General features: G+C 45.1%; 2 protein-coding genes across 9 annotated transcripts in view; both read left to right on the top strand.

Annotated features, from left to right (window-relative positions):
* usp2a (ubiquitin specific peptidase 2a) overlaps positions 1-4181 on the top strand; it is a 112014-nt gene extending 107833 nt beyond the window's left edge. For all 8 annotated transcript variants that reach the window (XM_078199130.1, XM_078199128.1, XM_078199131.1 and 5 more), the window contains one exon: positions 76-4181. In XM_078199130.1, coding sequence (XP_078055256.1) covers positions 76-163 — 88 coding nt within the window. In that variant the 3' untranslated portion in view covers positions 164-4181. The remainder of the gene's footprint in view (positions 1-75) is intronic.
* Positions 4182-11193: 7012 nt separating this feature from the next.
* Positions 11194-27236, top strand: part of mfrp (membrane frizzled-related protein) — a 50902-nt gene continuing 34859 nt past the window's right edge. The window contains exons 1-8 of the mRNA XM_078199158.1: positions 11194-11243; positions 11936-12011; positions 13445-13547; positions 16771-16896; positions 18523-18717; positions 20518-20746; positions 21197-21224; positions 22302-22515. Of these exons, the coding sequence (XP_078055284.1) occupies positions 11194-11243; positions 11936-12011; positions 13445-13547; positions 16771-16896; positions 18523-18717; positions 20518-20746; positions 21197-21224; positions 22302-22515 (1021 nt within the window). The remainder of the gene's footprint in view (positions 11244-11935; positions 12012-13444; positions 13548-16770; positions 16897-18522; positions 18718-20517; positions 20747-21196; positions 21225-22301; positions 22516-27236) is intronic.

The raw sequence follows: 27236 nt of genomic DNA, 5'->3' as shown, positions 1-27236 counted from the left end.
CAGCTGGTGCACTGTTGCTGGGAGGAGGGGGGAGGAAATCGAGAGCTGGAAATGATAAGCTGTCTTGTTTTGCAGAGTGACTCCAATGTCATCGAGCCAGATACGGACAAGTGATGCCTATGTTTTATTTTACGAACTCTCCTGCCCTCCCTCTCGGATATAACCGTCTCCACACGTGCGAGAACAAAGCAGCTAAAACTGTCTTACAGCAACGGCAACATTCTTAAGTGACCATCTCTTGTGTCCTCGTGATGCAACACAACTTCCTTGACTAAGAGCTGAACCAGCCAATGGCCAGATTGACTGACTGCAGCAGGATGGAGAGGGGCAGAGGAGGGAGGGCAGACTCAAAGGGCTCTTTCAGAAACTCCGGGGTCACCAGCCCTGCAGCCATTGACAGTTTCCAAAGTACACACACCAGCATCTGATGCAGAGTGAATGCAGCTCACATCAACATCCTGCTACTGAAATACTGTCTACAGCAGTGAGCTGTAGGAGCTGCAGATTCTGCACCAGCACCTCTCTCTCGGCACTGTCTTGGAGTATGTTTATTTTCAGTTGCAGAATTTTTCTTGCAAGTCTTTTCAAACATTAAAACCACAAATTGTTACAGAGAGGGATGGAAACGGTCTGTTGCTGTTTCAGATCCTCAGAATTACAAACAAGGGAATCGGGCTTAGCCGATTATTTAAATGTTTATTTATATATTTTTTTTGGTCTTGTTGCAGTGACTTGCCCGAATTCCTGCGACACATCTGGTTAGAACCACCACCATCCAACAGGCAAACGCTCCCATAACTGCTCTCCTAAACTGGGGGAATAATCCTGTTTCACTGTCTCCGCGAAGCCTGCGATATTTAAAAATGTTAACTTATATTTAAAATTAAAACAAAACTCACATTTAGTAAGTTGCAGTTTCAGATTGAAGGAAGCTAACCAGCTCTGAACTTAAGTTAGAGTGACCAGGATTGGTACACTCTTCTTGAAGACTGACAGGAGTAACATTTACTTGCCCAAATTAATCAGCTTTATGTCTGAGTCCCGAGAGAGATGTCTCTGTGAGCCTGTTTGTTGTTATACAGGGTTAAAAATACTGTGCAGCTGACAGCTTAGCTTCTTGATGGTACAGACTGTTCTCCATGTCAGGGAAGGCGAAGGGAGATCTGTCTGCTTTCTGTAATCAGTGTAACCTCATTGAATCCATAGCCTGTGTTTTGTTCTTTTACCCCTGAGAACCACTCAGTGACCAGAATATCCACAGAACCTATTGAGTCAGGCAGTCTGTTTCCTCGGTCTATCACAATCGTGTGTCTGGTATTCTGGGGAGTGACCAGCAGTGTTCAATCGTCCTGTCTCAATTCCTTCCAACTTTACTTTTCCTTTGTTCGGTTTCCCTACTGTCTTTTCCTGCCTCCTTCTCTACCTCTATCCTCGTTCCCCAGGGACTTGCTCATCTTCCAGACACCATTTCTCACTTTCCCTTCTTTTAAAAGGATGTGGACGGGAAAGGAATGAAATTTAGAGAAAGAGACATAAAGAGTTAATTGTCGCTTCAAAACATCCAAAGCTTTGTAGCTAAACAGGTCGGTTGCATAAACATAAAGTAAACCCTGTCATCCGTTGTTGCTGGTCGCTTCATCTCACAACTCCTACTCAGCTTTCGTGTAGAACCCAGCTTGGTTCAGACTTTCAATCATTGGGCATTGTCAGCACTGGGCCATTCCAAATTGTAACTGAAAGTTAAATGGCTGGGGAGTATGCCTGTATTACTAAACTACTTCCCAGCAGAAAATACCAATCAGGTCATATTTTACTGGACTCCAATGTTTGATTTTAATATTTGTGTTGTGTAAATTCTGCTGCCAGGAAGTATCCGCTCTTCATACTGAAAATGTGACTGATCTGGAAGATGAGAAATCACATGGAGTCTGAGAGATTAGTTTCAGCTCAAAAGGATTACAGAGAATGTGATTCTGGAGCAGTCCCCACATCCTGTGATTGGGTTAATTTGTAGCTCTCTGCGTGCCTGAGCTGTCCCTGGGCAAGTTCTGAAATATACATACTGCTCATAGCGCTGTGAGAGCCAGTGACTTTAATTTTGCCCATTTATTGAGGGAGGAGGTAACAAGAACAGTGGAGATGCTATCTTCTGTTAGTGGTGATGCTTTATCCCTTTCACCTCATTCCTTGTTTTATTTTTCTCCAAAGCCCTTCGCTGCACTACTCCATAACCCTGTGTCTCTCTGTACATCTGATTAACCCTCTAACTCTGGCCATCTGAGGCAGCGCGCTGTCTTTCCTGGCGGGTTGTGAAGACTTTCCACAAGTGTTCTTTTATCTGGCCTTGCTCCAGTCCTCTGCTCTTTCTGTATTTCCCTGACCAGTGATGCTGCATTCTCCAGTGCTGATTGGTGACACAATCTCCACTTTGTTCAGATACCTCCTCCCCAACAATCTAAAAACAGCCAGTAGCTAGGGGACTTATGAGCCACTAACTTGGCACCTGTAGCATAATCACACTGAGTCCATTTGTTACTTCCTATCTCCACCCCTGAAACTCATCTTCCAACAGTACTTTTTAATTTTATTAACAAAAAGACTAGTTTTAATGTGTTAATTTCAAATTCTAATGCATGGAGACATGATGACTGTTCTAATTTGATATGTCGTGGGCTTATGGATGTATCTTGTTTACTGTGTAAACAAGCACCGGATATATTTTATATTATGTACATTGAGGAGTTGTACATAAGAAATTTTAACTAAATATATATCTATAGTATTTAGAATAACAGATGTGTGTATACACGTGCAGTATAAATATATATAAACCTATGCCTTGGAATGACAGCCTGGTGAGCAGGTACTAAGCAATGTTCTTTGATCTCAGTACAGTATGAAATTCTGTTTGGTTTATTGTTTAATTTAAGTGAGGAATGTTGCTCTCTGATTGTAGAGGAGGCTATGGGTTAGGCTGCTGTGCTCAAACTCTAAACACAAAGCTCCCAGGGGAAAGGATAATACAGTGAATTTAATTTTCTTTACATTGTATTTTATTTTTAAATGTCCCTCTGATCCCTTTCTTCTCCCAAGTCGATTGGTGTTGGGGGAAAACTGTATATTTGCTTCAGACCTTTTCAGTACTGATGTTGTAGCCACTGCCCAACATCCTATCTGATGTTTTCTCAAGTGTGAAATGATAAAGGACGGGGAGGTGGGTAATGTCTCCTTCCAATCACGGTGCAGGTTTGAGAATCCGAACAACTTGTTTTTAGGACCGGTTGATCCCCGTTGAGCGAACAAACCAGACAGAGCAATCCTGATTCTCCTGGAACATTACAGGAGGTAATATTCAATCACAGAAACCAGAAGGGGTATTTTTGTTTACGGGATATCAGTGCTGGGTTATCATTTATTGCCCATCCCTAATTTCCCTCAAGAACGTGGTGGTGAGCTGCCTTCTTGAACCGCTGCAGTCTCTGAACTGTAGATACACCCACTGTTAAGGAGGGAGCTCCAGGGAACATTTATAAGAAGTGGGAATGATTGTGTAAAAAAAAAAGGCGACAGCTTGTGTTTCTATTCAAGAAAATGTTTTTACCAGCTCAGGTTCTCTGTCAGAACCTCCCCTCTCCTCCCAGACAATTTCTTCACTTTCACTTAGCTCTCCCCCTCACACTAGCTCAGAATCCTGGCACGGTTAGAGACATGATAGTGCAGCAGATTCCACAACCTGTCTGGAGACGCTTGGGTAAGCATTGATGCTCTCTCTGCCTGATTAGAGAGCAACAAGTTCCTGTGCCTATGGCAGAGTGAGGAAAAGGACAGGGGGAAGAAAAACAGGCCATAGCTGCTCGTTGCAGCACAGAAGTGGAGTTTGCAGCTGCAGTGATGCTGGGCAGCTGTGAGCATGAGTTAGTTCCACAATGCTGGGATCAGGAAGTTCCTCACACTCTGCCCACACTCCTTAACCATTGGTATTACTTTCTTGTACTGTTTTATTTCATATTAACTGGAATGTTCTGGAAAAAAAAATTACGAAAAAGAATCTGCACTTTGTTATTGCTGCAGGGATGCCGGGTGAGTTTTAATGCAGCACCTGTGGCTCACTGAAGGGCGTGCGCATGCACCTTGTTTTTTAAAACTACTTTTGAAAGAATAAAAGCACTGTGAATATTGAACTAATGTTTGCTGCCTTTCCCTTGGTTTAGATTCAATTGCCAACCTCCACTTAGTTATTTCTGGAGGTTTAATCACATACGGTCATAGAGGTTTACAGCATGGAAACAGGTCCTTCGGCCCAACTTGTCCATGCCACCCTTTTTTTTAAAACCCCTAAGCTAGTCCCAATTGCCCGCATTTGGCCCATATCCCTCTATACCCATCTTACCCATGTAACTGTCTAAATGCTTTTTAAAAGATAAAATTGTACCCGCCTCTACTACTACCTCTGGCAGCTTGTTCCAGACACACACCACCCTCTGTGTGAAAAAATTGCCCCTCTGGACACTTTTTTGTATCTCTCCCCTCTCACCTTAAACCTATGCCCTCTATTTTTAGACTCCCCGAGCTCTGGAAAAAGATGTTGATTATCTACCTCATCTATGCCCCTCGTTATTTTATAGTTCTATAAGATCACCCCTAAGCCTCCTATGCTCCAGGGAAAAAAGTCCCAGTCTATCCAGCGCCTCCTTATAACTCAAACCATCAAGTCTCGGTAGCATCCTAGCAAATCTTTTCTGCACTCTTTCTAGTTTAATATCCTTTCTATAATAGGGTGACCAGAACTGTACACAGTATTCCAAGTGTGGCCTTACTAATGTCTTGTACAACTTCAACAAGTCATCCCAACTCCTGTATTCAATGTTCTGATCAATGAAACCAAGCATGCCGAATGACTTCTTCACCACTCTGTCCACCTGTGACTCCACTTTCAAGGAGCTGTGAACCTGTGACCCGAGATCTCTTGTCCATGCTGCTCAGTTTTTTTAAACCACTAAGCTAGTCCCAATTGCCCACATTTGGCCCATATCCCTCTATACCCATCTTACCTATGTAACTGTCTAAATGCTTTTTAAAAGACAAAATTGCCCTCCTCCTGCTCCTATCTTCTATGTTTCTATCTATAATTCTCTCCAATGCCCTACCATTAACTGAGTAAGTCCTGCCCTAGTTCCATCTATCAAAATGCATCACCTCACATTTATCGAAATTAAACTCCATCTGCCATTCATCGGCCCAATTGATCAAGATCCCGTTGCAATCCTAGATAACCTTCTTCACTGTCCACTATGCCACTAATCTTGTTGTCATCTGCAAACTTACTAACCATACCTCCTAAAATTTCATCCAAATCATTAATGTTAATGACAAATAACAGTGGACCCAGCACTAATCCCTGAGGCACACCGCTGGTCACAGACCTCCAGTTTGAAAAACAACCCTCTACAACCATCTTCTGTCATCAAGCCAATTTTGTATCCAATTGACTATCTCACCCTGGATCCTGTGAGACTTAACCTTATGCAACAACCTACCATGTGGTACCTTGTCAAAGGCCCTGCTAAAATCCATGTGGACAATGTCGACTGACTGCCCTCATCTACCTTCTTGGTTACCCCTTCAAAAAACTGAATCAAATTATGAAACAATGATTTTCCACTCAGTCATGCTGACTGTCCCTAATCAGTCCTTGTGTCTCTAAATGCCTGTAAATCCTGTCTCTCAGAATACCTTTTAACAACTTACCCACTACAGACATTAGGCTCACTGGCCTGTGGTTCCCAGGCTTTTCCCTGCTTAAAGGCGCAACATTTGCTACCTTCCAATCTTCAGGCACTTCACCCTGTGACTGTTGACGATACAAATATCTCTGCTAGGGGGACCCGCAATTCTCTCCCTAGCCTCCCATGTCCTGGAATACACTTCTAGTCCGGGGATTTATATCTTGCCATGTGACATCCGTAGTGGTTATCTTTCCTGACCTCGGATTCTGGTATGGGCTGGGTTCCCTGTGAAGGTGACAACCCTGAATTTGGATCTTCAGTCCCACTGGCCTGTATCAGGATCGCAAAACCAGCTGATACAGACTGTCTTGAACCAATCAGCAACTGGACAATGGGGTGGATGTTTGGGAGTTGCTTAAAAGCACATTGTCCAAAGATCAGTACCAACATTTCTAAACCACTCCCTGGACTTGGAATCCCCCGAGGTTGGGAGACCCAGTCTAAGGCAATCTTTGCTCATACACAGTAATTTCACTGCAGTGTTAATGTAAGTCTACTTGTGACATTAATAAATAAACTTTAAAACATAAAACATTGCTTCAGTCATTATAATTATTAAAAAATTCCCTGTTTCTCTACAAATACCCACCAGAGGTCTTTATTCATTCGTGGGTCATGGGTGACACTGGCTGGCCAGCTTTTACTGTCCATCCCGAGTTGCCCTTGAAGGGCAGTTGTGAGTTCACATTGCTGTGGCTCTGGAGTCACATATAGGCCAGACTAGGTAAAGACGGCAGATTTCCTTCCCTAAATAATAAGATAAATCCCAGGAGTTCTGCTTTCCAAATTGTCAGTCAGTGATCTTGGATTTGGTTTCTGAAGCCTCCTTGTAAAGGCGACAGGACGTCTGAAAAGTTGAGCAGGACAGCCAGCATCCAGCATCCAGGTTTTTTCTGCATCATCTTATTTCAGATTCCAGCATCCACAGTGTGTTGCTTATTTTCCTTGTAAAATAAGTGGGGGGGCCGATTCTCCCAAAATAATTCTAAGTGTCAAATTTGCGTAAAACTGGAGTAAATCCCACTGTTTTTTTAATGGGATTTTCAAAGTGAATCTCCCATATACTCTGTGCACTACAGAGAGCCTCAGTGTAAAAAGCTGTGGGCGGGGTCTATTCCCGCTGGAGAGGCCGGCAGCATAGCGCTGAACGAGCCACTGCGTATGCGCTGCTCTGTCAGCACCGAGACTGAAGCATGTGCAGTGGCCCCGCACTGCTGGCCTCGCGATTCCTGGCCAGATCTGCGACCCTTGCATCACTGGCCATACGACCCTGCCCCCCCCCCCCCCCCCAAGGCCTGATTGCTGGCCCCCTGAACATGCCTGGGCCAGCCTCAAACCTCTCCCCCCCCACAGCCCTGATTTTCCCCTCCCCACTGCCCCCCCAATAGGCTGTCCCCCCAGTTCATCCTGATTGCCAGCCCCAATTGGTGGCCTGCCTCCTGCTGTCACTCAGCCCAAATGCAGAGTGCCACTTTGTCCCTTGGGCGGTTCCCAGGGGCCCAGGCTGGCACTGTCAAGGTGGCAATGCCCAGGGGGCAACCCCCTGGCATCCGACCTGCTGGAGGGGCCTCGATGGCCCCCCTTCACTCCAGCGGGGTCGGTCTGCTAGCTCCCCACAGCTGGGGAGCTACTGCAACCCTCGCCGGAGTGAAATACTTCTGGTGAGGGGGGAGAGACAAGCGGGCCAGAGACTTCAGTCCCAGGCCCGCTAATGGGATTGAAATATTTAAATTAGGTTTTGAATGCATTAGGCAGCTCCGTGACGATTTCTGGCACAGAGATTTTGGTGCTGGAGATCCGGTGCTGGGAGAGGGGCGGAGGCCATGGCCCGAGCAGGGAGCCCGTGAAACAGCCTCCATTGAAGTCTCCAAAAGCAGCGCAGCGGGATGGGAGAATCGGCAGCCCCCCCCCCGACCCCCCCGCCCCAGATATCCCCTCTATCCTCAGGCCAGTAACTTGCCACAGGACAGTCCCAGTGCCAATCCCAGACAAGTATCTTGTTCTTGTTAGTCTAATCTGGAAGTAATAATCTGTAGCTATTCAAGTGTGATAGTGTCATTGCTGAACCAGGTTACATTCCGACCCGATTCCTCTTTGGGAATGTTGGAGTTTACCTGTGAAATTAGGCAGTCCTCACACAAATTAACAGAGAGCCTCCTCTGTCCTGAATCTATTCCCATTCCCTATTTGTAAAAGAAACAAAGGCGGCAGAAAATAATCTGAGAACCATCACTATCTGAGAATGAGGAGATTAGTGTTTCAGATACAGACCTAAACTCTGAAAGGTTAATCTATATTTTCTCCTTTTTGACTTGAGTATTTCCAACACGTCCTGTTTCTATTCCTGCATCCCCTGGAGGAAATGAGTTTACATCATTCCCCGACCCCAGGCCCATGTCTGCGTGTAACAGACCACAGTAAGAGTTTTAACAACACCAGGTTAAAGTCCAACAGGTTTATTTGGTAGCAAATACCATTAGCTTTTGGAGCGCTGCTCCTTCATCAGATGGAGTGGAAATCTGCTCTCAAACAGGGCACAGAGACACAAAATCAAGTTACAGAATACTGATTAGAATGCGAATCCCTACAACCAACCAGATCTTAAAGATACAGATAATGTGAGTGGAGGGAGCATTAAGCACAGGTTAAAGAGATGTGTATTGTCTCCAGACAGGACAGCCAGCAAGTCCAGGAGGCAAGCTGTGGGGGTTACTGATAGTGTGACATAAAGCCAACATCCCGGTTTAGGCCGTCCTCATGTGTGCGGAACTTGGCTATCAGTTTCTGCTCAGCGACTCTGCGCTGTCGTGTGTCGTGAAGGCCGCCTTGGAGAACGCTTACCCGAAGATCAGAGGCTGAATGCCTGTGACCGCTGAAGTGCTCCCCCACAGGAAGAGAACAGTCTTGCCTGGTGATTGTCGAGCCTGGTCATTGTAACAGACCACTCATGGAAAGAGAGAGACAAATAGGGAGCTGGAGATACGGGGAGAAGAGGGAATCATCTGAATAGGAAGAGACTTTACTGACATGAATTAATGAGTATTATTTAACTTGAGAAACTTCTGCTGGTTAATCAGAAACTTTGGAATTGCTTTCAATTTAATAATCTAATAACACACAGGCAAGCTTAGAGAGAGGAATGTGCATGTGAAAGTATTTAACAAATAATTCTGATTCATCAGAAATCTTTATTGGCTAATTGGGAGTGTTTGTTCTCGGGTGAGAGGATGGATAATCGTGCATCGAAGTCAAATCCAACTAAAGTGATTTACAAAATGATGAGACACCGTGTCTGGAATTCTCCAGCCGTTCACTCCAATGGGATTCTCTGGTCCCGCTGGCAGTGCACCCACTGCTGCGGGTTTCCCAGAGGGATAGGATGGCTCCATGGGGATTTCTATCGAGAGGAGTGGGACCAGAGGATCCTGCAGCCAGTGAATGTCGTGCTGCCTCCTGCAGCCAAGGAAAACATTGAGGGGAGGCCAGAGAACCTCACCCATTATAACTGAGGGAGCAGGAGTGGCTCCGTGGATAACCCTTCATCTCTGAACTACAAGGCCTTGGGTTCATGTCCCATCCTGGACTTGTTGATAATCAAAGGTGCAGGTAAACGGCACGGTACACAGTAGTTAGCACTGCTGCCTCACAGCCCCAAGGGCCTGGGTCACTGTCTGTTTGGAGTTTGCACGTTCTCCCTTTGTCTGCGTGGGTTTCCTCCCACAGTCCAAAGATGTGCAGGTTAGGTTGATTGGCCATGCTAAATTCCCCATAGTGTCCTGGGATGTGTAGGTTAGAGGGATTAGTGGGGTAAATGTGTGGGGTTGTGGGGATAGGGTCTTGGGTGGGATTGTTGTCAGTGCAGACTTGATGGGCCGAATGGCCTCCTCCTGCATTGTAGGGATTCTATGATTTCTATAAACCAGCTTGTATCAGTAAAATACTGCAGATGCTGGAGATCCGAAATAAAAACAGAAGAACAACATTGCCCGTTTCCAAATAAGAGCAAATTACTGCGGATGCTGGGATCTGAAACCAGAAGAGAAAATGCTGGAAAATCTCAGCAGGTCTGGCAGCATCTGTAAGATGAGAAAAGAGCTGACGTTTCGAGTCCAGATGACCCTTTGTCAAAGTTTTGTCAGAGAGTCATCTGGACTCGAAACGTCAGCTCTTTTCTCTCCTTACAGATGCTGCCAGGCCTGCTGAGATTTTCCAGCATTTTCTCTCTTGGACTCCCTGTTTCTATTTCAGTGACAGTGCCAGCCCCAGCCTGGATAAATAGGAGGTGACAGGAAGATAAAATCACGGCCAAATCCAAAACTATGTGATGCGAAGGTAATTAACCAGTGTTGCAGGGACTCCATGTAACACGAGAAAAGTTGAAAGAGGAAGGAAGGACAACTAGAAAATTCAAGTGTACAGCAACATTTTTACAAAACATCTTCAATATGTAACTATTTCAATGAGAGTAAAATAACAAACTGTAACCCCACGTTCTCAACTACACCAAGGACTGTTTAGATCAGGATTCCAAAGCTTTTGGCTTGTTAGAAACATTGCTGAATTAAGGATTCCGGAGGCTTTGGCATTAAGATTGTTTGTGGCCCCTCCCTCTGGTCTTGTGGGTATTGGACCCTGCTGGGTTTGGGAGCTGGCCTTATGCTGCAATAGAATTGAGGAGGAGCCCTGGGGCACTCCTTAGGATTCAGCCAGGCAGAGAACTACACTCAACATTGATGGGTAAATCCCTCAGTCAACTCTCTGGCACTCACTCCACCTGCTCTTACTCCCCCTCCTCCCTCAATCCTCCAATGCAGCCAGCCTAACCCCTGCCCTTTATATTCAAACAGAATCTCACTTCACTCAGTGTCACACCGTACTTCTGATGAGCGAATAGATTTGGTTACAGCTATTGGGCACTTTCCCAATTAGAAGTCTGAGCAGTGAGAATGAAAGGGAAGGGATTTGTCTCCATTCGAACTCAACATAATGAGAATGAAAGAGAATGTTTTAGAAAGTTAAACACAATTTTGCAAAGGTGTACTTGTGCATTATGCCAAGTTATGCTGTTAGACCAAATCATTTGTTTGAATTATACTAAATTCAGTCTGCTCCCACCTCATTCTGATTCCTTCCCAGTTACGCTCTGCTAACTCCTATCACACTCGAGTCAGATTAAAGTAAAACTTTAAGCTATTCAAAAAGGGAGAATGATAAATCTTGAGGAATTTAGCCACAGCGTCATGTGACTGGAATAGAGATCAAGAGAGAGACAGCTACTCGATTCAAACCCACTTCTAAGAATACAGAGCTGGGGAATAATTGACACTCACTGTGTGAACTTCAGACACAGGAATCTTTCTGTCACTGTTTTCGTCAATAAATGTGTTGAATTTCAGTGTTTGAAGTGATGCCAGCAAAGGAGCCACTGATCCAGCATTTTAATCTGTTTGAAAACTTGTGAGTATTGCAGGCGCATTTAATAGAGAGAGGAAAACAGATAGGCGGCAAGGAGAGAAAGAATGACAAACAGAGAGTGGGAGATGAAGAGAAAGAGGAAAGACAATTTGAGTGTTGAGAGAAAGGAAAAGAAAGGCAGGGACACAGAACAGAACAAGGAGGAGTGCACAAGATGAAGATTGAGAGCTGAGGGGAGAGGGAGAGAAAGACAGATGGACATAAAAGAGAATGAAGAAGGAGAGACTCAGAAAGATACAGGCAAAGAGAGATAGCAGAAAGCGATATAAAGGCTGAGACAGACAGGAGAGAGGGTGACAGATAAAATCAGAGAGCGAGACAGAGAAATACAAGAGTGTGAAAGAGAGAGTCAGAGGTAGAAACCGACAGTGAAAATGGCAGTCTGATGGAGAGAATGATGGAGGAAGAGATACAGAAATGTGTGAGATACTGTAGGGGGGACAGAAACCGAGAAAGCTGAGGTCATAACAGAGAGAAATATGCAAAAACATGGGAAGACAAGTACAGCGTGAGATATTCAGATTCAATTAATATTGATATACAGAAACTTATATTGCAGCACCTTGAAGCAGGGCAGCAGAACGAAATATTCTTTCTCTGAAAACACCGACATCTTGCTGGGAAACGGAATCAATTTTCAGTAAAACTCTAATTGTTTTTTGCCGCCTGTGCAGGGTTTCTTCAAACATGCAGGAGAAAATGGAGTTCACAGAAATCACTTTGGAAGACCAGAGGAAGGAGGAGAGTAAGGTAGGAACGGGACATTGGATGTTGCTGGTGATCTCAGCTGTTTAAAATGTGGAATCTGTTCACAGAGTCAAAACAGAAAATGTTGTAAAAAACAGCCTGTCTAGCAGTTCAGAAGAATTGGACTTAAAACGTAAACTCTGGGTGGAATTTTACAGCCCTTCCTGCAGAAGGGATTCTTCAGTCCCGCTGAGGTCAATGGATTTTTGAATGGGTTCACCACATTCTGCAGCCCCACCCCCCACCCCCCCCCCCAACTGTGATTCCATCCTCTCTTCCTAAAGTTTATTTATTAGTGTCACGAGTAGGCTTACATTAACACTGCAATGAAGTTACTGCGAAATCTCTCCGCTGATACTGCCAGACTTGTTGAGTTTATCCAGCATTTTCTGTTTTTATATCCGATTTCCAGCATCCGCAATATTTTCCTTTTATTTTAGAATCCATTCCTAGGCTATCCTAAAGATTACTCAATGGGCAGGATTAGACAGCCCATCACATCCTGGAGCAGGAAGCCATCTGGAAAATTCCAGTCAATTGGGTCAATCAGCCCTGCTGACCGCCCCCTCATTTCCCTCCCTACCTCATCTCAGAGAAAACAATTTGGAGGTTTGGATGGATGCAGGGAACTCATTCGCAGGCTGGTAGCATGAAATTCCATGACTTCCCATTTCCATTCCCACCTCCGGAGGAGGTTAAAAATCTGGCCCAATGTTTTGGGTTCAACTTGGAGCTTGCCCACTTTGACATTGCTCTCTGTCGAAATCTTTTAATGTCTCAGTGCCATTTCCCCTCTGGTTCTGTTCACAGGTACTCCCAGCCGTGATTCTTTAACGTCTTCAGCCAGAGACTGAGTATCACCAGGATACATAGATTCATAGAATCCCTACAGTGCAGAAGGAGGCCATTCAGCCTATCGAGTCTGCACCAACCATAATCCCACCCAGGCCCTATCCCTGTAACCTCACGTATTTATCCTGCTAATCCCCTGATACTAGGGTCAATTTAGCATGGCCAATCAACCTAACCCTTTGGACTGTGGGAGGAAACCGGAGCACCCGGAGGAAACCCATGCAGACACGGGGTTGGGCAAACTCCACAGAGACAGTGACCCGGAATCGAACCCAAGTCCCTGGCGCTGTGAGGCAGCAGTGCTAACCACCGTGCCACCGTGCCGCCCCCATATTCATAATCACAGGCAATCTCATTTCTATCTTCATTCATACAAGTCACAGGAAAGTGGTTAGACCCTGAATCCTGGCTGCTTCTTTCCCTCTATAACCTTGCAAAGCTGATTACAGCATCCCCAGCCATAGCTATATGATCCCATTATCACCCTTTGGAACTTTGTGAAATAGTACAGGATGCATAAAGGCTAAAACAAAGTCAAACTTTTAAATGTGGAGAAATTAAGGGAATTACACACTTGTTTTCAGACTGATTTTGTGAATCCAGCGTACCAGCCTGATGGTGGATTGGAAGACCAGGTGGATGAAGGAATTGGAAATTATATGAAAGTTAATACACTGAATGGATCAGGTATGAAGAGCACTGAGCTCTTAACGCAAAGCTTCAAGTCTTAATCAGTCTGCAATCTTCCCTGCAGGGAAGCTGATGCTGAAGATGGAGAGGGGAGAAGTGCTTATGGAGAGAGAGTAAGGAGGGGACAGGGTTAGGAGAACGTGGAGTTGGAATGGGAAGAGACTGGGGAAGGGGCAGAGAGGAAGAGACATGGAGAGGTGGATTGGGGAAGGAGGTTGCGAGGATAAGTCGTTCGCTGGAGGTTGTATTTTTAACTTCATCCCAAGTTGCTTGTGGATAAGGAGGGAATCCATTGGCCAGCAAGAATCAGAGATCTTCTCGAGTTCTGCCAGAGAAACTTCCAGGAATAAGGTGGAGTGGCTCTGCTTAAAGGAGGGCTCTGTGCTCCTCACAGTGTGGGTAGCTGATAGAAAAATCATGTGTGCTGGATGCTTTCGGGGTGGGATGGGGAGATGTTCATTTTAAAACACTGTATTTAATTAACAAATCTCGAATTGACAGATTCTGTGTCACATGACAAGGCATCCAGAATCAGGAAGTCCTGGAAATGCTGAACCTTGTCAAATCCAAGGCCAGACGTATGGATAAGATCAGGCCTGTTCCTGAGTTTGCAGCTGATAATTAATTAAAAATATCAGTACCTGATCTAGTTAATATAGAATGACAGTCCATCATGTTTATGGAAGAGTAGGCAATTAATCCCAATCCAAGCTCTTTCCCCATAGCCCTGGAAAATATTCCCTTCCAGTATTTATTCAATTCCCTTTTGACAGTTGAATCTGCTTCCACTGCCCTTTCAGGCAATCCTTCCAGATCACAGCAACTCTCGCTGTGTGGAAATAAATCCTTACATCATCTCTAGTTCATTTTTGAGTTTCAATCACCTAGAATCTGCGCTCTCTGGTTACCAAACCTTCTGTCACCAGAAACAGTTTTTCACTATTTGCCATTCATAATTTTGAAACCTCAATGAAATCTCCCCTTAGCTTTCTGTGCCCTGAGGAGAACAGTCCCGACTTCTCCAGTCTCTTCACCTAACTCAAGTTCCTCATCCTGTTCTGTCAATCTCTTCTGAATCCTCCTAAAGTGTGGTGTCCTACCAGAACGCAATAATGCAGCTGAGGTCTAACCAGTATTTTAATCAATGTTTATCATAACTCCCTTGAGTTTGAATTCTATCAGTATAACCAAGGATTCCATATACTTTTTAACACTTCTCAACTTGTCCTGACATCTTCAAACATTTGTGTACCGACATTCCCAGTTCTCTCTGTTCCCGCATCTCTTTTAAAATGTTACTGTTTAGTTCAGATTGCCTTTTCTGATTCTCTGTACAAAAATGTTTCGCTTCCCACGTCTCGGCATTAGATTGTATCTGCTCATTTTCCCAACCTATTCCCTGCAATTCTGTTACTGTCCTTCTCATTGCTTCTTGCAAGTCATTAATATGCATCGAAATGAGCAATGATCTTAGTTTCACAGAAGGCGAATATCACAGCTCTGGGTTTTAGATCCAATCAAACCCATTTGTGGTCAAATAGCGGGTGAAATAGGCGAGTAAATTGAAATGATATTTCAGTGACACCACAGTGAGTCTGGAACAGGTGCTATAGGGCCAGAGTGGAAACAGTTCAAATTAATTCATCAAATGTAAATTAGATAGATTTTTTTAAAACAATAGATTTTGGGATTCAGTATCTTAGTAATTTAATAAAACATAAGAACATAAGAACTAGGAGCAGGAGTGGGCCATCTGGCCCCTCGAGCCTGCTCCGCCATTCAATAAGATCATGGCTGATCATTTTGTGGACTCAGCTCCACTTACCCGCCCGCTCACCATAACCCTTAATTCCTTTACTGTTCAAAAATTTATCTATCCTTGCCTTAAAAACATTTAATGAGGTAGCCTCAACTGCTTCACTGGGCAGGGAATTCCACAGATTCACAACCCTTTGTGTGAAGAAGTTCCTCCTCAACTCAGTCCTAAATCTGCTTCCCCTTATTTTGAGGCTATGCCCCCTAGTTCTAGTTTCACCCGCCAGTGGAAACAACTTCCCTGCTTCTATCTTATCTATTCCCTTCATAATCTTATATGTTTCTATAAGATCTCCCTTCATTCTTCTGAATTCCAATGAGTATAGCCCCAGTCTACTCAGTCTCTCCTCATAAGCCAACCCTCTCAACTCCGGAATCAACCTAGTGAATCTCCTCTGCAACCCCTCCAGTGTCAGTATATCCTTTTTCAAGTAAGGGGACCAAAACTGTACATAGTACTCCAGATGTGGCCTCACCAGCACCTTATACAGCTGCAACATAATCTCGCTGTTTTTAAACTCCATCCCTCAAGCAATGAAGGACTAAATTCCATTTGCCTTCTTAATTACCTGCTGCACCTGCAAACCAACTCCTTGAGATTCCTGCACAAGGACACCCATTTGAGATAGGGAGCCAGATTCTCCGACCTTGCCCCCAGCTGTGATTCTCCAGTCCCGCTGCAGTGAATGGAGCTCTGACTGAGTGCCAAGTTCTCCATTCTCGCTGGCAGTGATGGCGGGATGTGAACGGCTGGAGAATTCCAGCCCAGACCTGATGCGTGCAGCAAGTTTGGGAGGAACAGATGATTCTGGACCTGTTTCTCAAACCTCTCCACCGCTGGGGGCATTTCCCCACCTCTGAGAGCCTGATGGGCTCATTAAGAAATTGATTGCAATTAATCAGATGGCAAAAGGTGAACTTTGGTCTTTGCCTGTCCAGCAAGTCTTGTGCTGCTACCAGGGTGAATCTAACATCACCAAATGCTGCTTCTTAAACCCAAAGAAAACAGCATCTCACAGTAAACAAATATCCCAAGTACATTCCATTGAGGAAGACCCATTTTGATCCACATTGACTGGAAAGATGAGTTTCCAATTCCTGATCTGTTCTGTTAGCTCACCTCAGGCAGGCAGTCACCACAGGTTCGAAGATTCCAGGGTACCTGTCCTTGATTATATCTGGTCATCGCTGCTGGATTTTGAACATGTCGACAGAACCAGCCTTGGTTATGATGTTCTTTTGAGCAATTTACTGCTCAACATTTCAAAAGGATTCTAATGGCTGGCATGTTTACACCAGGCTGATTCAGCAAGAGGGAGCAGGGGGAATAATGAAATTCCAGGTGTGGACTGTGGATTGGAACTCAGAGAGCTGTTAATATGAATTGATTCTTTCCTTACTCTAGTGAATGGTTCCTGGGAAAGTCTTGCTCGGGGAGCTGGCACAAACCCAGGCCTGGTGTGGCTCTTTGTCACAGTGACTGTCATTGTGACCCTGGCTATCGGAGGAAGTCTGATCACCTTCGCTGTCCGTGAGTATTTTGATTATTCAAACAGGAGGTAGCGGGTCTGTGCATGATCCGGGCTGCCTACCCAGACAGTGACACCAACTGTTTCTCTCAGTGTGCTTGGCCTGTCCACATAGGCAGAAACTTCCACTGTTACACCCCAGTGTGGTAGGCCTAGGACACCCTATTGAAGCTTTTCTCTCCAATATAACTGTAAATGTTGACTGATCCTCCATCATTATTACAGAGAGTACAGGGAAGTTGCCAATCCCACAAGGATGCCAAAAGAAATAACTTGCATTTTTACAATGCTTTTTACAACTTCAGGACATCCTAAAGCATCTTACAACTAAACAATTGCTTTTTAAAGCATAGTTACTGTTGTAATGTAGTCAATTTACACACAGGGAGATTCAGATTCCACAAACAGCAATGAGATAATGACCAGACAATTGTTTTAGTGTAATAAATCAGCAGATCTGGCAGCACCTGTGGAGAGAGAAGACTCATATGGACTTGAAATTTTAACTCTGTTTCTCTCTCCACAGATACTGGGGAGGTGGTGGCACAGTGGTATTTTCACTGGACTATACATCCAGAGACCCAGGGTAGTGCTCTGGGGACCTGAGTTCATAGCGAAATTCAATAAAAATTCAATAAATCCAATTAAAATCTGGAATTAAGAATTTATTGATGACCATGAAACCATTGTCAATTGTCGTAAAAACCCATTTGGTTCACTAGTGCCCTTTAGGAAAGGAAATCTGTCATCCTTACCCGGTCTGGCCTACATGTGACTCCAGACCCAAAGCAATGTGGTCAACTCTTAGCTGCCCTCTGAAATGGCCAAGCAAAACACTCAGTTCAAGAACATTAGGATGGGCAATAAATGCTGGCCCGGCCAGTGACGCCCTCATCCAATGATTTTTTTAAAACCCGCTGAGCTTTTCCAGCATTTTCTGCTTTTAGTTCCAATTTCCAGCATCCTCGGTATTATGCTTTTATTTCAGTGACTGGTGACATTGATTGAGGGGTAATTTAAAAAAATTAATTGCTGGGATCTGGGTGGCCAGCATTTATTGTTCGTGCCTAATTGCCCTTAAGAAGGTGGCGGTGAGCTGCCTTCTTGAACCGCTGCAGTCCCTGTGGTGTAGGTAAACCCGTAGAGCTGTTAGGAAGGGAGTTCCAGGACTTTGACCCAGCGATAGTGATAGCACGGTGATATATTTCCAAGTCAGGATGGTCAGGACACCAGGGAACACTTGCTTATACTTCATTGGAACGTGCCATGGCCACACGGCTGCAGGTTAAAAGGCACCAACTCTAACAGCGCAACGTTCCCTCAGTATTGTAGAGTGCCAGCCTAGATTTTGTGCTCAAGGTTCAAGAGTCTCAGAATGAGAGTGCCATCCTGCAGATTCTATGAGGCTCCAAACCAATGCACCTTTAACGTTCTTTTCCTTTCTGGTTTTCCTGGTTTGGGTTAGTCCTCGGTCGGGTTAGTCCAAAACACTCCTCCAAACCCACAGCCTACTTCCTGGGTCCAAAACTCTACACCATGGCATTGCCCTGTCTAACTCTGTGATAAAAGTCTGTTGCTATTGTCGGTACACTTGGAATCGCCCTGATACATTCAATTTCTCTCGATAGATTATGTTACTCAGGAATCATCAGCAAACCATTCTGGGGAAGTGACCACTGTCCAAAACGATGGTAACAAGTCTTTTATCAGCCTCAATACGGCCTCTTCCTTTGTTGTTGCTACCAGCTCCGAGAATATGATTTTCCAGAATCCTAATGTCTCAGCAGTTACTGCACCACCCCAGACCTTGACGCCATCTCCGTGTAAGTACTACTGTAGGACCATGAGATGTAGGAGCAGAAGGAGGCCATTTGGCCCATCAAGTCTGCTCCGCCATTCATGGGATCATGACTGATCTGATGGGATAATCTTTGTAGAACTCACAAACAAGTGGCCCAGCTAGTCTACTTTTATTTCCCTGCTCACTCTCCCTACCTTTAATATCCTCTTTTTCAAGCAATTATCTAATTCCCCTTTCACACAATTCATGGACTTTGTTTTAACAATAAGTTGTGTCAGAGGATTCTACATTCTAACCAATCCCTGAATGACAAGATCTTTTGTAAATCCTTCCTGATTTTCTGTGATGATGGTAATTTTTCATCCTCGCATTACCCAACCATTGGAAATAGTCCATCATTATTTCCCATCTCACAGCTGCTCATTGTCCAGAAGGTTTTGATCAGATCGCCCCTCAGGCTTCTCAGCTGAAGAGACATAAATCTGTTACGGCCACATGAGGAAGGGTACGAATGACTCCCCATCGCATCACCCCAAGCTTGACCCTAACAGGAGTTGTTGTGAATTTATAAGAATGAAGGAGTTTTATTTAGTAGCTGTGTTTAACCATTTACGTACTGATTGGAAAGAAATCAGCCCCTTGGGCTTTCTTGAAATTTAAAAAAAGAGATTAATTTTTATTGAGTTTAAAAACACATGCATGAGAGATAGAAGTGTCAGTGAGGCAAATAGAGCAAATATCGAGGACAGGTACGGCACGGGGTTAGATACAGAGTAAAGCTCCCTCTACACTGTCCCCATCAAACGCTCCCAGGACAGGTACAGCACGGGGTTAGATACAGAGTAAAGCTTCCTCTACATTGTCCCCCATTAAACAGTCCCAGGACAAGTACAGCACGGGGTTAGATACAGAGTAAAGTTCCCTCTACACTGTCCCCATCAAACACTCCCAGAACAGGTACAGCACGGGGTTAGATACAGAGTAAAGCTTCCTCTACACTGTCCCCATCAAACACTCCCAGAACAGGTACAGCACGGGGTTAGATACAGAGTAAAGCTTCCTCTACACTGTCCCCATCAAACACTCCCAGGACAGGTACAGCACGGGTTTAGATACAGAGTAAAGCTCCCTCTACACTGTCCCCATCAAACACTCCCAGAACAGGTACAGCACGGGGTTAGATACAGAGTAAAGCTTCCTCTACACTGTCCTCATCAAACACTCCCAGGACAGATACAGCATGGGGTTAGATACAGAGTAAAGCTCCCTCTAAATTGTCCCTCATCAAACACTCCCAGGACAGGTACAGTACAGGGTTAGATACAGAGTAATGCTCCCTCTACATTGTCCCCCATCAAACACTCCCAGGACAGGTACAGCACGGGGTTAGATACAGAGTAAAGCTCCCTCTACACTGTCCCCCATCAAACACTCCCAGGATAGGTACAGCACGGGGTTAGATACAGAGTAAAGCTCCCTCTACACTGTCCCCCATCAAACACTCCCAGGATAGGTACAGCACGGGGTTAGATACAGAGTAAAGCTCCCTCTACACTGTCCCCCATCAAACACTCCCAGGATAGGTACAGCACGGGGTTAGACAGAGGAACATCGATCAGACTAGCTGGTCTCATATTCAGGAGAGTGTCTGCATGATGGCCGACCCTAATACACTTTATAACCAAGTGATGAGTTGGGATGTGAGATTCCCGTGTTGGTTGGTTGCAGTGCTGCTTGTGGCTATGAGGTGATGCTCTTACCCAGAACATCTTCAATAAAAGCAGTCGGCTGGAGCGCTGATTCTTTTTTTCTCTGTTTGCAGTGTGTGGTGGGATCTTTCGAAACCCCGAGGGTTCATTTTCCAGCCCCCGTTACCCGGTACAATATCCGGCAAACCTGGTGTGTGTTTGGTGGATTGTGGCAGAGCTGGATCATGTGATCCAGTTTAAAATCGACTCCATGAACATTGAAGGTCAGTCACCGTGCCACTTCGACAGGCTGGATCTTCATGAGGAGACAGGGAATGGCCTTCGCTCTCACCAGATAGCCAGGTCAGTCTGCCAAGAAAAGAAAACAGACTGCTTTAAAAACAAGCTCACTGGCAGTTCTCAGTGAATTTGGGGTAATTTTAACTCAGCTTGCTGGGTGGGAATCAGACAGGTGAAATTCTGGCTTTACATCCTGCCCATTGCTTCTGATCCTGTCAGCTTCCTCACGAGTGGCTCAGATTAAACTGACCCAAATATCTCAGTAATTCTCCTCAGCTCGTTCCTTATTCTACCACCTCTCCTGTTTGGTATTTTGTTTAAAATGTTGACTAGTCTGTAAGTAGATGTCAAGTTTAGAACCTTTCCCTCCCCCTCTTGTTTCTCTCCTCTCTGGTAAATCTGTGTGTGATCTGAGCAGTTTCACACATTTGCTTGTTTTTGTTAAGATGCTTCACTCCTTCACCATATTGTCTGGGCAAATGGATTTTAATACATCCCTGCGTCCTCTCCCAGGTCGCAACTCCCGTCCACTGTGAACAATGTGAGCATGTGCCCTCTTGTGGTGACAAATGGCATTTTAAAAAACAATAACAAAATCTTTCTGTGCGGTGAGGGGTTCATAGAATGCCTGCAGTGCAGGAGGAGGCCATTCAGTGCAGGAGGGAGGCATGGTAGCACAGTGGTTAGCACTGCTGCTTCACAGCTCCAGGGACCTGGGTTCGATTCCCGGCTTGGGTCACTGTCTGTGCGGAGTTTGCACATTCTCCTCGTGTCTGCGTGGGTTTCCTCCCACAGTCTAAAGATGTGCGGGTTAGGTTGATTGACCATGCCAAAATTGCCCCTTGGTAGAGGGATTAGCGGGTAAATGTGTAGGGATATGGGGGTAGGGCCTGGGTGGGATTGTGGTCGGTGCAGACTCGATGGGCCAGATGGCCTCTTTCTGCACTGTAGGGTTTCTATGATTCTATGATTCAGCCTATCAAGTCTGCACCAACAACAATCCCACCCAGCTCCTATCCCCGTAACCCCATGTATTTACCCTGCTAGTCCCCCAGCACTAAGGGTCAATTTAGCATGGCCAACCCACCAAGTCCGCACATCTTTGGACTGTGGGAGGAAACAGAGCACCCGGAGGAAACCCACGCAGACACAGGGAGAACATGCAGACTCCACACAGACATTGACCCAAGCCGGGAATTGAACCTGGGTCCCTGGCGCTGTGAGGCAGCAGTGCTAACCACTGTGCCACTGTGCCGTTCCAGGAAAGTGAACTTGAGGGTTTATGCAGAGTGAGGCAAAAGGAAGAATCGGATTGTGGGTTCTCCATGTTGCAGTGAAATGGGAATTGTTATCGGAGTCAGGACAGCGCCAATCCAGTCAGTTCCGATCTGGTGACTGGAGCAGGAAATAATGATGTGTAGTTCATAAAGTCTCAGTTTCTGTTTTATTTCAGATTCCAGTGAATGCAGTATGTTACAGTAATATATAATATTCAATACTAATCAGCAGTGTTTTTCTACGTTCATTAAGTATTGCTTTGCATTCTATTTATAAATAAGCAGAGAGTTACAGGCCATTGGCCAATCAGGATCAATAATACCATCAGTTGGAAATCCAGGCTCAGGATAAACACTCGCTGCAAGAAGGTTGTGAATATTCCAAGTTCCATTTTTGTAACACCTTTTGTTTCCCACTCAACAGGTTATGTGGGAATGCTGCACCTCCCACTGTCAATACCAACACAAGCAGGCTGAGAGTTTCTTTTGTATCAGACACAAGTGTTGGAGGCCAAGGTTTCACAGCTCGATACTGGATAATCACACCAAGCGAGAGTAAGTTGATTTAAGATCTGCTGCAGATGGTTTGGGGTGGATGTGAGTGATCCCAGAGAGGGGCTGGGATCGGGTTATCCGGGCAGTAATCCAAGGGAGCAGATTGCCTTTCTATTCTGGGACTGTCTGATTATCATTTCACTGAAACCAATGGGAACAATATTGACATCTGCTTTAAAGCATTGGAAAAACTGGAAGCCCTGGCCAACGTTCTTCCCTCAACTAACATCATATACACAAATCACTCCTATTTATTGACAGAATGCTGCTACTTTTACTATCGGTCAGTACAGTCACTGCAATTCAAGGTAATTACACATGGTGGTTTTGATTTTGTGTGACAGTGATGTCAATGGAAGGGAAGGTGGGAAGAGATACCAAGGAGCTAATAATTTGCTGTCATCTATTTTCTACCAACAGTTAGAGTCAAACCAACTGGCTGAGGGAGCTCAGTCTTTTCTCCTTGGAGAGACGTAGGATGAGAGGAGACCTAATAGAGGTATATAAGATGTTGAGAGGCATAGATCGGGTGGACTCAGAGGCTTTTTCCCAGGGTGGAAATAGCTGCTACAAGAGGACACAGGTTTAAGGTGCTGGGGGGTAGGTACAGGGGAAATGTTAGGGGGAGGTTTTTCACACAGAGGGTGGTGGGCGAGTGGAATCGGCTGCCGTCAGTGGTGGTGGAGGCAAACTCAATAGGGACTTTTAAGAGACTCCTGGATGAGTACATGGGACTTAATAGGATGGAGGGTTATAGGTAGGCCTAGAAGGTAGGGATATGTTCGGCACAACTTGTGGGGCCGAAGGGCCTGTTTGTGCTGTAGTTTTTCTATGTTTCTATTATTTCTGAAGCAGTGTGAGATAGTTCCAGGAGACTGAAGGTGTTTTATAAATGCATATGTCCTTTTTGTTCTGCTGCATTCTCATTGCTTGCCTCTGTAATTTCAACATCCAACAAACTGTTACAATTCCTCCCCTTTCCCAAGGTTATTCACCAAAGAGAAGGACTTGGTGGATGGTGAGTCTGGAAAAGGGTGTATAGATAGTTGGAGTCATGTTGAGATCAAAAAGGAGGAGGTATTGGGGTTCTTGAGAAACATTAAGGTAGACAAGTCCCCAGGGCCTGATGGGATATACCCCAGAATACTGAGAGAGGCAAGGGAGAAAATTGCTGGGGCCTTGAGAGAAATCTTTGTATCCTCATTGGCTACAGGGGAGATCCCAGAGGATTGGAGAATAGCAAATGTTGTACCTTTATTTAAGAAAGGTAGCAAGAATAATCCAGGTAATTACAGGCCGGTGAGCCTTACATCAGTGGTTGGGAAATTATTGGAGAGGATTCTCCGAGACAGGATTTATTCCCACTTGGAAATAAGTGGACGTATTAGTGAGAGGCAACATGGTTTTGTGAAGGGGAGGTCGTGTCTCAATAACTTGATCGAGTTTTTCGAGGAAGTGATGAAGATGATTGTCTACATGGACTTCAGTAAGGCCTTTACAAGGTCCCTCATGGCAGACTGGTGCAGAAGGTGAAGTCACATGGGATCAGAGGTGAGCTGGCAAGGTGGATAAAAAACTTGCTTGGTCAAAGACAGAAGGTAGCAGTGGAAGGGTGCGTTTCTGAATGGAGGGCTGTGACAAGTGGCGTTCCTCAGGGATCAGTGCTGGGACCTTTGCTGTTTGTAATATATATAAATGATTTGGAGGAAAATGTAACTGGATTGATTAGTAAGTTTGCGGACGACACAAAGGTTGGTGGATTTGCAGATAGCGATGAGGACCATCAGAGGACACAGCAGGATACAGATCAGTTGGAGACTTGAGCAGAGAGGTGGCAGATGGAGTTTAATCCAGACAAATGTGAGGTAATGCATTTTGGAAGGTAATACAGGTAGGAAGTATACAGTAAATGGCAGAACCCTTGAGAGTATTGATAGGCAGAGGGATCTGGGTGTACAGGTACGCATGTCACTGAAAGTGGCCATGCAGGTGGAGAAGGTAGTCAAGAAGGCATACGGCATGCTTGCCTTCATCAGCTGGGGCATTGAGTTTAAAAATTGACAAGTCATGTTGCAGCTTTATAGAACCTTAGTTAAGCCGCACTTGGAATATAGTGTTCAATTCTGGTCGCCACGCTACCAGAAGGATGTGGAGGCTTTGGAGAGGGTACAGAAAAGATTTACCAGGATGTTGCCTGGTATGGAGGGCATTAGCTATGAGGAGAGGTTGGAGAAACTTGATTTGTTCTCACTGGAACGACGGAGATTGAGGGGTGACCTGATAGAAGTCTACAGGATTATGAGGGGCATGGACAGAGTGGATAGTCAGAAGCTTTTTCCCAGGGTGGAAGAGTCAATTACTAGGGGGCACAGGTTTAAGGTGCAAGGGACAAGGTTTAAAGGAGATGTACGAGGCAGATTTTTTACACAGAGGGTGGTGGGTGCCTGGAACTCACTGCCGGGGGAGGTAGTGGAAGCGGATACGATAGTGACTTTTAAGGGGCGTCTTGACAAATACATGAATAGGATGGGAATGGAGGGATATGGTCCCCAGAAGGGTAGGAGGTTTAGTTCAGTCGGGCAGCATGGTTGGTGCAGGCTTGGAGGGCCGAAGGGCCTGTTCCTGTGCTGTAATTTTCTTTGTTCTTTGTTTCGAGCACTGCTCCAATCCAATGCTACAGGCATGAAGTACCTCACCCAAGTGACAGTTCTTCATGTGTGAACCCAGAGCAGGAGGAAAGTTAGTAACGTATTAAACAATGAGAAACAGGACATTCCAGTCTGCTGCGCATAACTCACTGGGTAACAATCGGCACTGAACCCCCTGTCTGATTCCAACCCCTCCCAGTACCAGAGTCACGAGGAGATGGTGGAAGTTAAGGGGAGGTTTAACTGACGGGTTCAAAATTAGGAAGGATTTCGGTGAATTAAATCAAGCGAGATTGTTTCTGGCAGGAGGGTCAGTAACCAGTGGATATGGATTCAGGATCATTGACAAATTAAGCTGAACAAGATGAGAAGAATTTGTTTATCAGTTTGTTATGATCTAGAATGTTCCATCTGAAAGGACAGTGCAGATAAATTCAGTTGTAACTTTCAAAGGAAATTGCATAAATATTTGAAGGGGAAAATATATACAGATAGGAAAAGAACAACGTGTGAAAATAATTGGCAGCATGTGATAGACAGAGCTAAACAATCCCACAACCAATGGATCAGATCTAATCTCTGCAGTCCTGCCACATTCAGCCGTAAATACTGGTGGAGAATTAAACTCACTGGAGGTGGAGGCTCCACAAATGTCCCCATCCTAAATGATTGGGGAGTCCGGCACATCAGTGCAAAAGATACTAAATCTTTAGCCAGAAGTGCCGAGTGGATGATCCATCTTGACCTCCTCTTGAGGTCCCCAGCATCTCAAATGTCAGTCTTCAGCCAATTCAATTCACTCCACGTATTATCAAGGAACGGTTGAAGGGACAGGCAACTGCAAAGACAATGGGCCCTGATAACATTCCAGCAATAGTACTGAAGACTTGTGCTCCAGAACTCGCCGTGCCATAAGGCAAATGTCCCAATACAGTAACAAAACTTGCATTTATCTAACAATGTGGAAATTGCCCAGGTCCGTCTCGTCCACAAAAAGTAGGACAAATCCAACCTGACCAATTACTGCCCCATCAGCCTACTCTTGATCATCAATTAAATGATGGAGGGCTTCGTCGACAATGTGATTAAGCAGCACTTACTCAGAAATAACCTGCTCACTGAGGCTCAGCTTGGGTTCCATCAGGGTCACTTGGCTCCTGATCTCATTACATCTTTGGTTCAAATGTGGACAAAAGAGCTGAATGCCAGAGGTGAGGTGAGAGTGACTGTCCTTGTCACAAAGGCAGCATTATACTGAATGTGGCATCAAGGAGCCCTGGCAAAACTGGAATCAATGGGAATCAGGGGAAAACTCTCCGCTGGTTAGAGACATACCTGGCACGAAGGAAGGTGGTTCTGGTTGTTGGAGGTTAATCATCTCAGTCCCAGGACATCACTGCAGTAGATTTTCAGCGTAGTGACTGCACAGGGTTCAGACTCCTCCTGTCCACCTGTAGCAAGACCTGGACAATATTCAGGGTTAAGTGGATAATTAGCCAGTAACATTTGTGCCACATATGTTACAGACAATGGCCATCTCCAACAAGAGAGAATCTAACCATCACCCCTTGACATTCAACAGTATTACCATCACAAATCCCCCACCATCAACATCCTGGGGGTTACCACTGACCAGAAACTGAACCGGACTAGCCGTATAAATACCGTGGCTACCAGAGCAGGTCAGAGACTGGGAATTAGGTGGTGGGCAATTCACCACTTTATTTTATTCATTCGGGGGACATGGGTGTCACTGGCTGGGCCAGCATTTATTGCCCATCCCTAGTTGCCCTTAGAGGGGCAGTTGAGAGTCAACCACATTGCAGTGGGTCTGGAGTCACATGCAGGCCAGACCGGGTAAGGACAGCAGATTTCCTTCCCTAAAGGACATTAGTGAACCACATGGGTTTTTCTGACAATTGACAATGGTTTCATGGGCATTAGTAGATTCTTAATTCCAGATTTTTAAAAATTGTTGAATTCAAATTCCACCATCTGCCGTGGCAGGATTCGAACCCGGGTCCCCAGAACATTAGCTGAGTTTCTGGATTAACAGACTAGCGATAATACCAC

This window comes from Mustelus asterias, chromosome 27 (genome assembly GCF_964213995.1).
Source record: "Mustelus asterias chromosome 27, sMusAst1.hap1.1, whole genome shotgun sequence".
Classification (NCBI taxonomy): Eukaryota; Metazoa; Chordata; class Chondrichthyes; order Carcharhiniformes; family Triakidae; genus Mustelus; species Mustelus asterias.
Note: the sequence above shows the minus strand (reverse complement) of the source record. Positions and strands in the feature narration are given on the sequence as shown.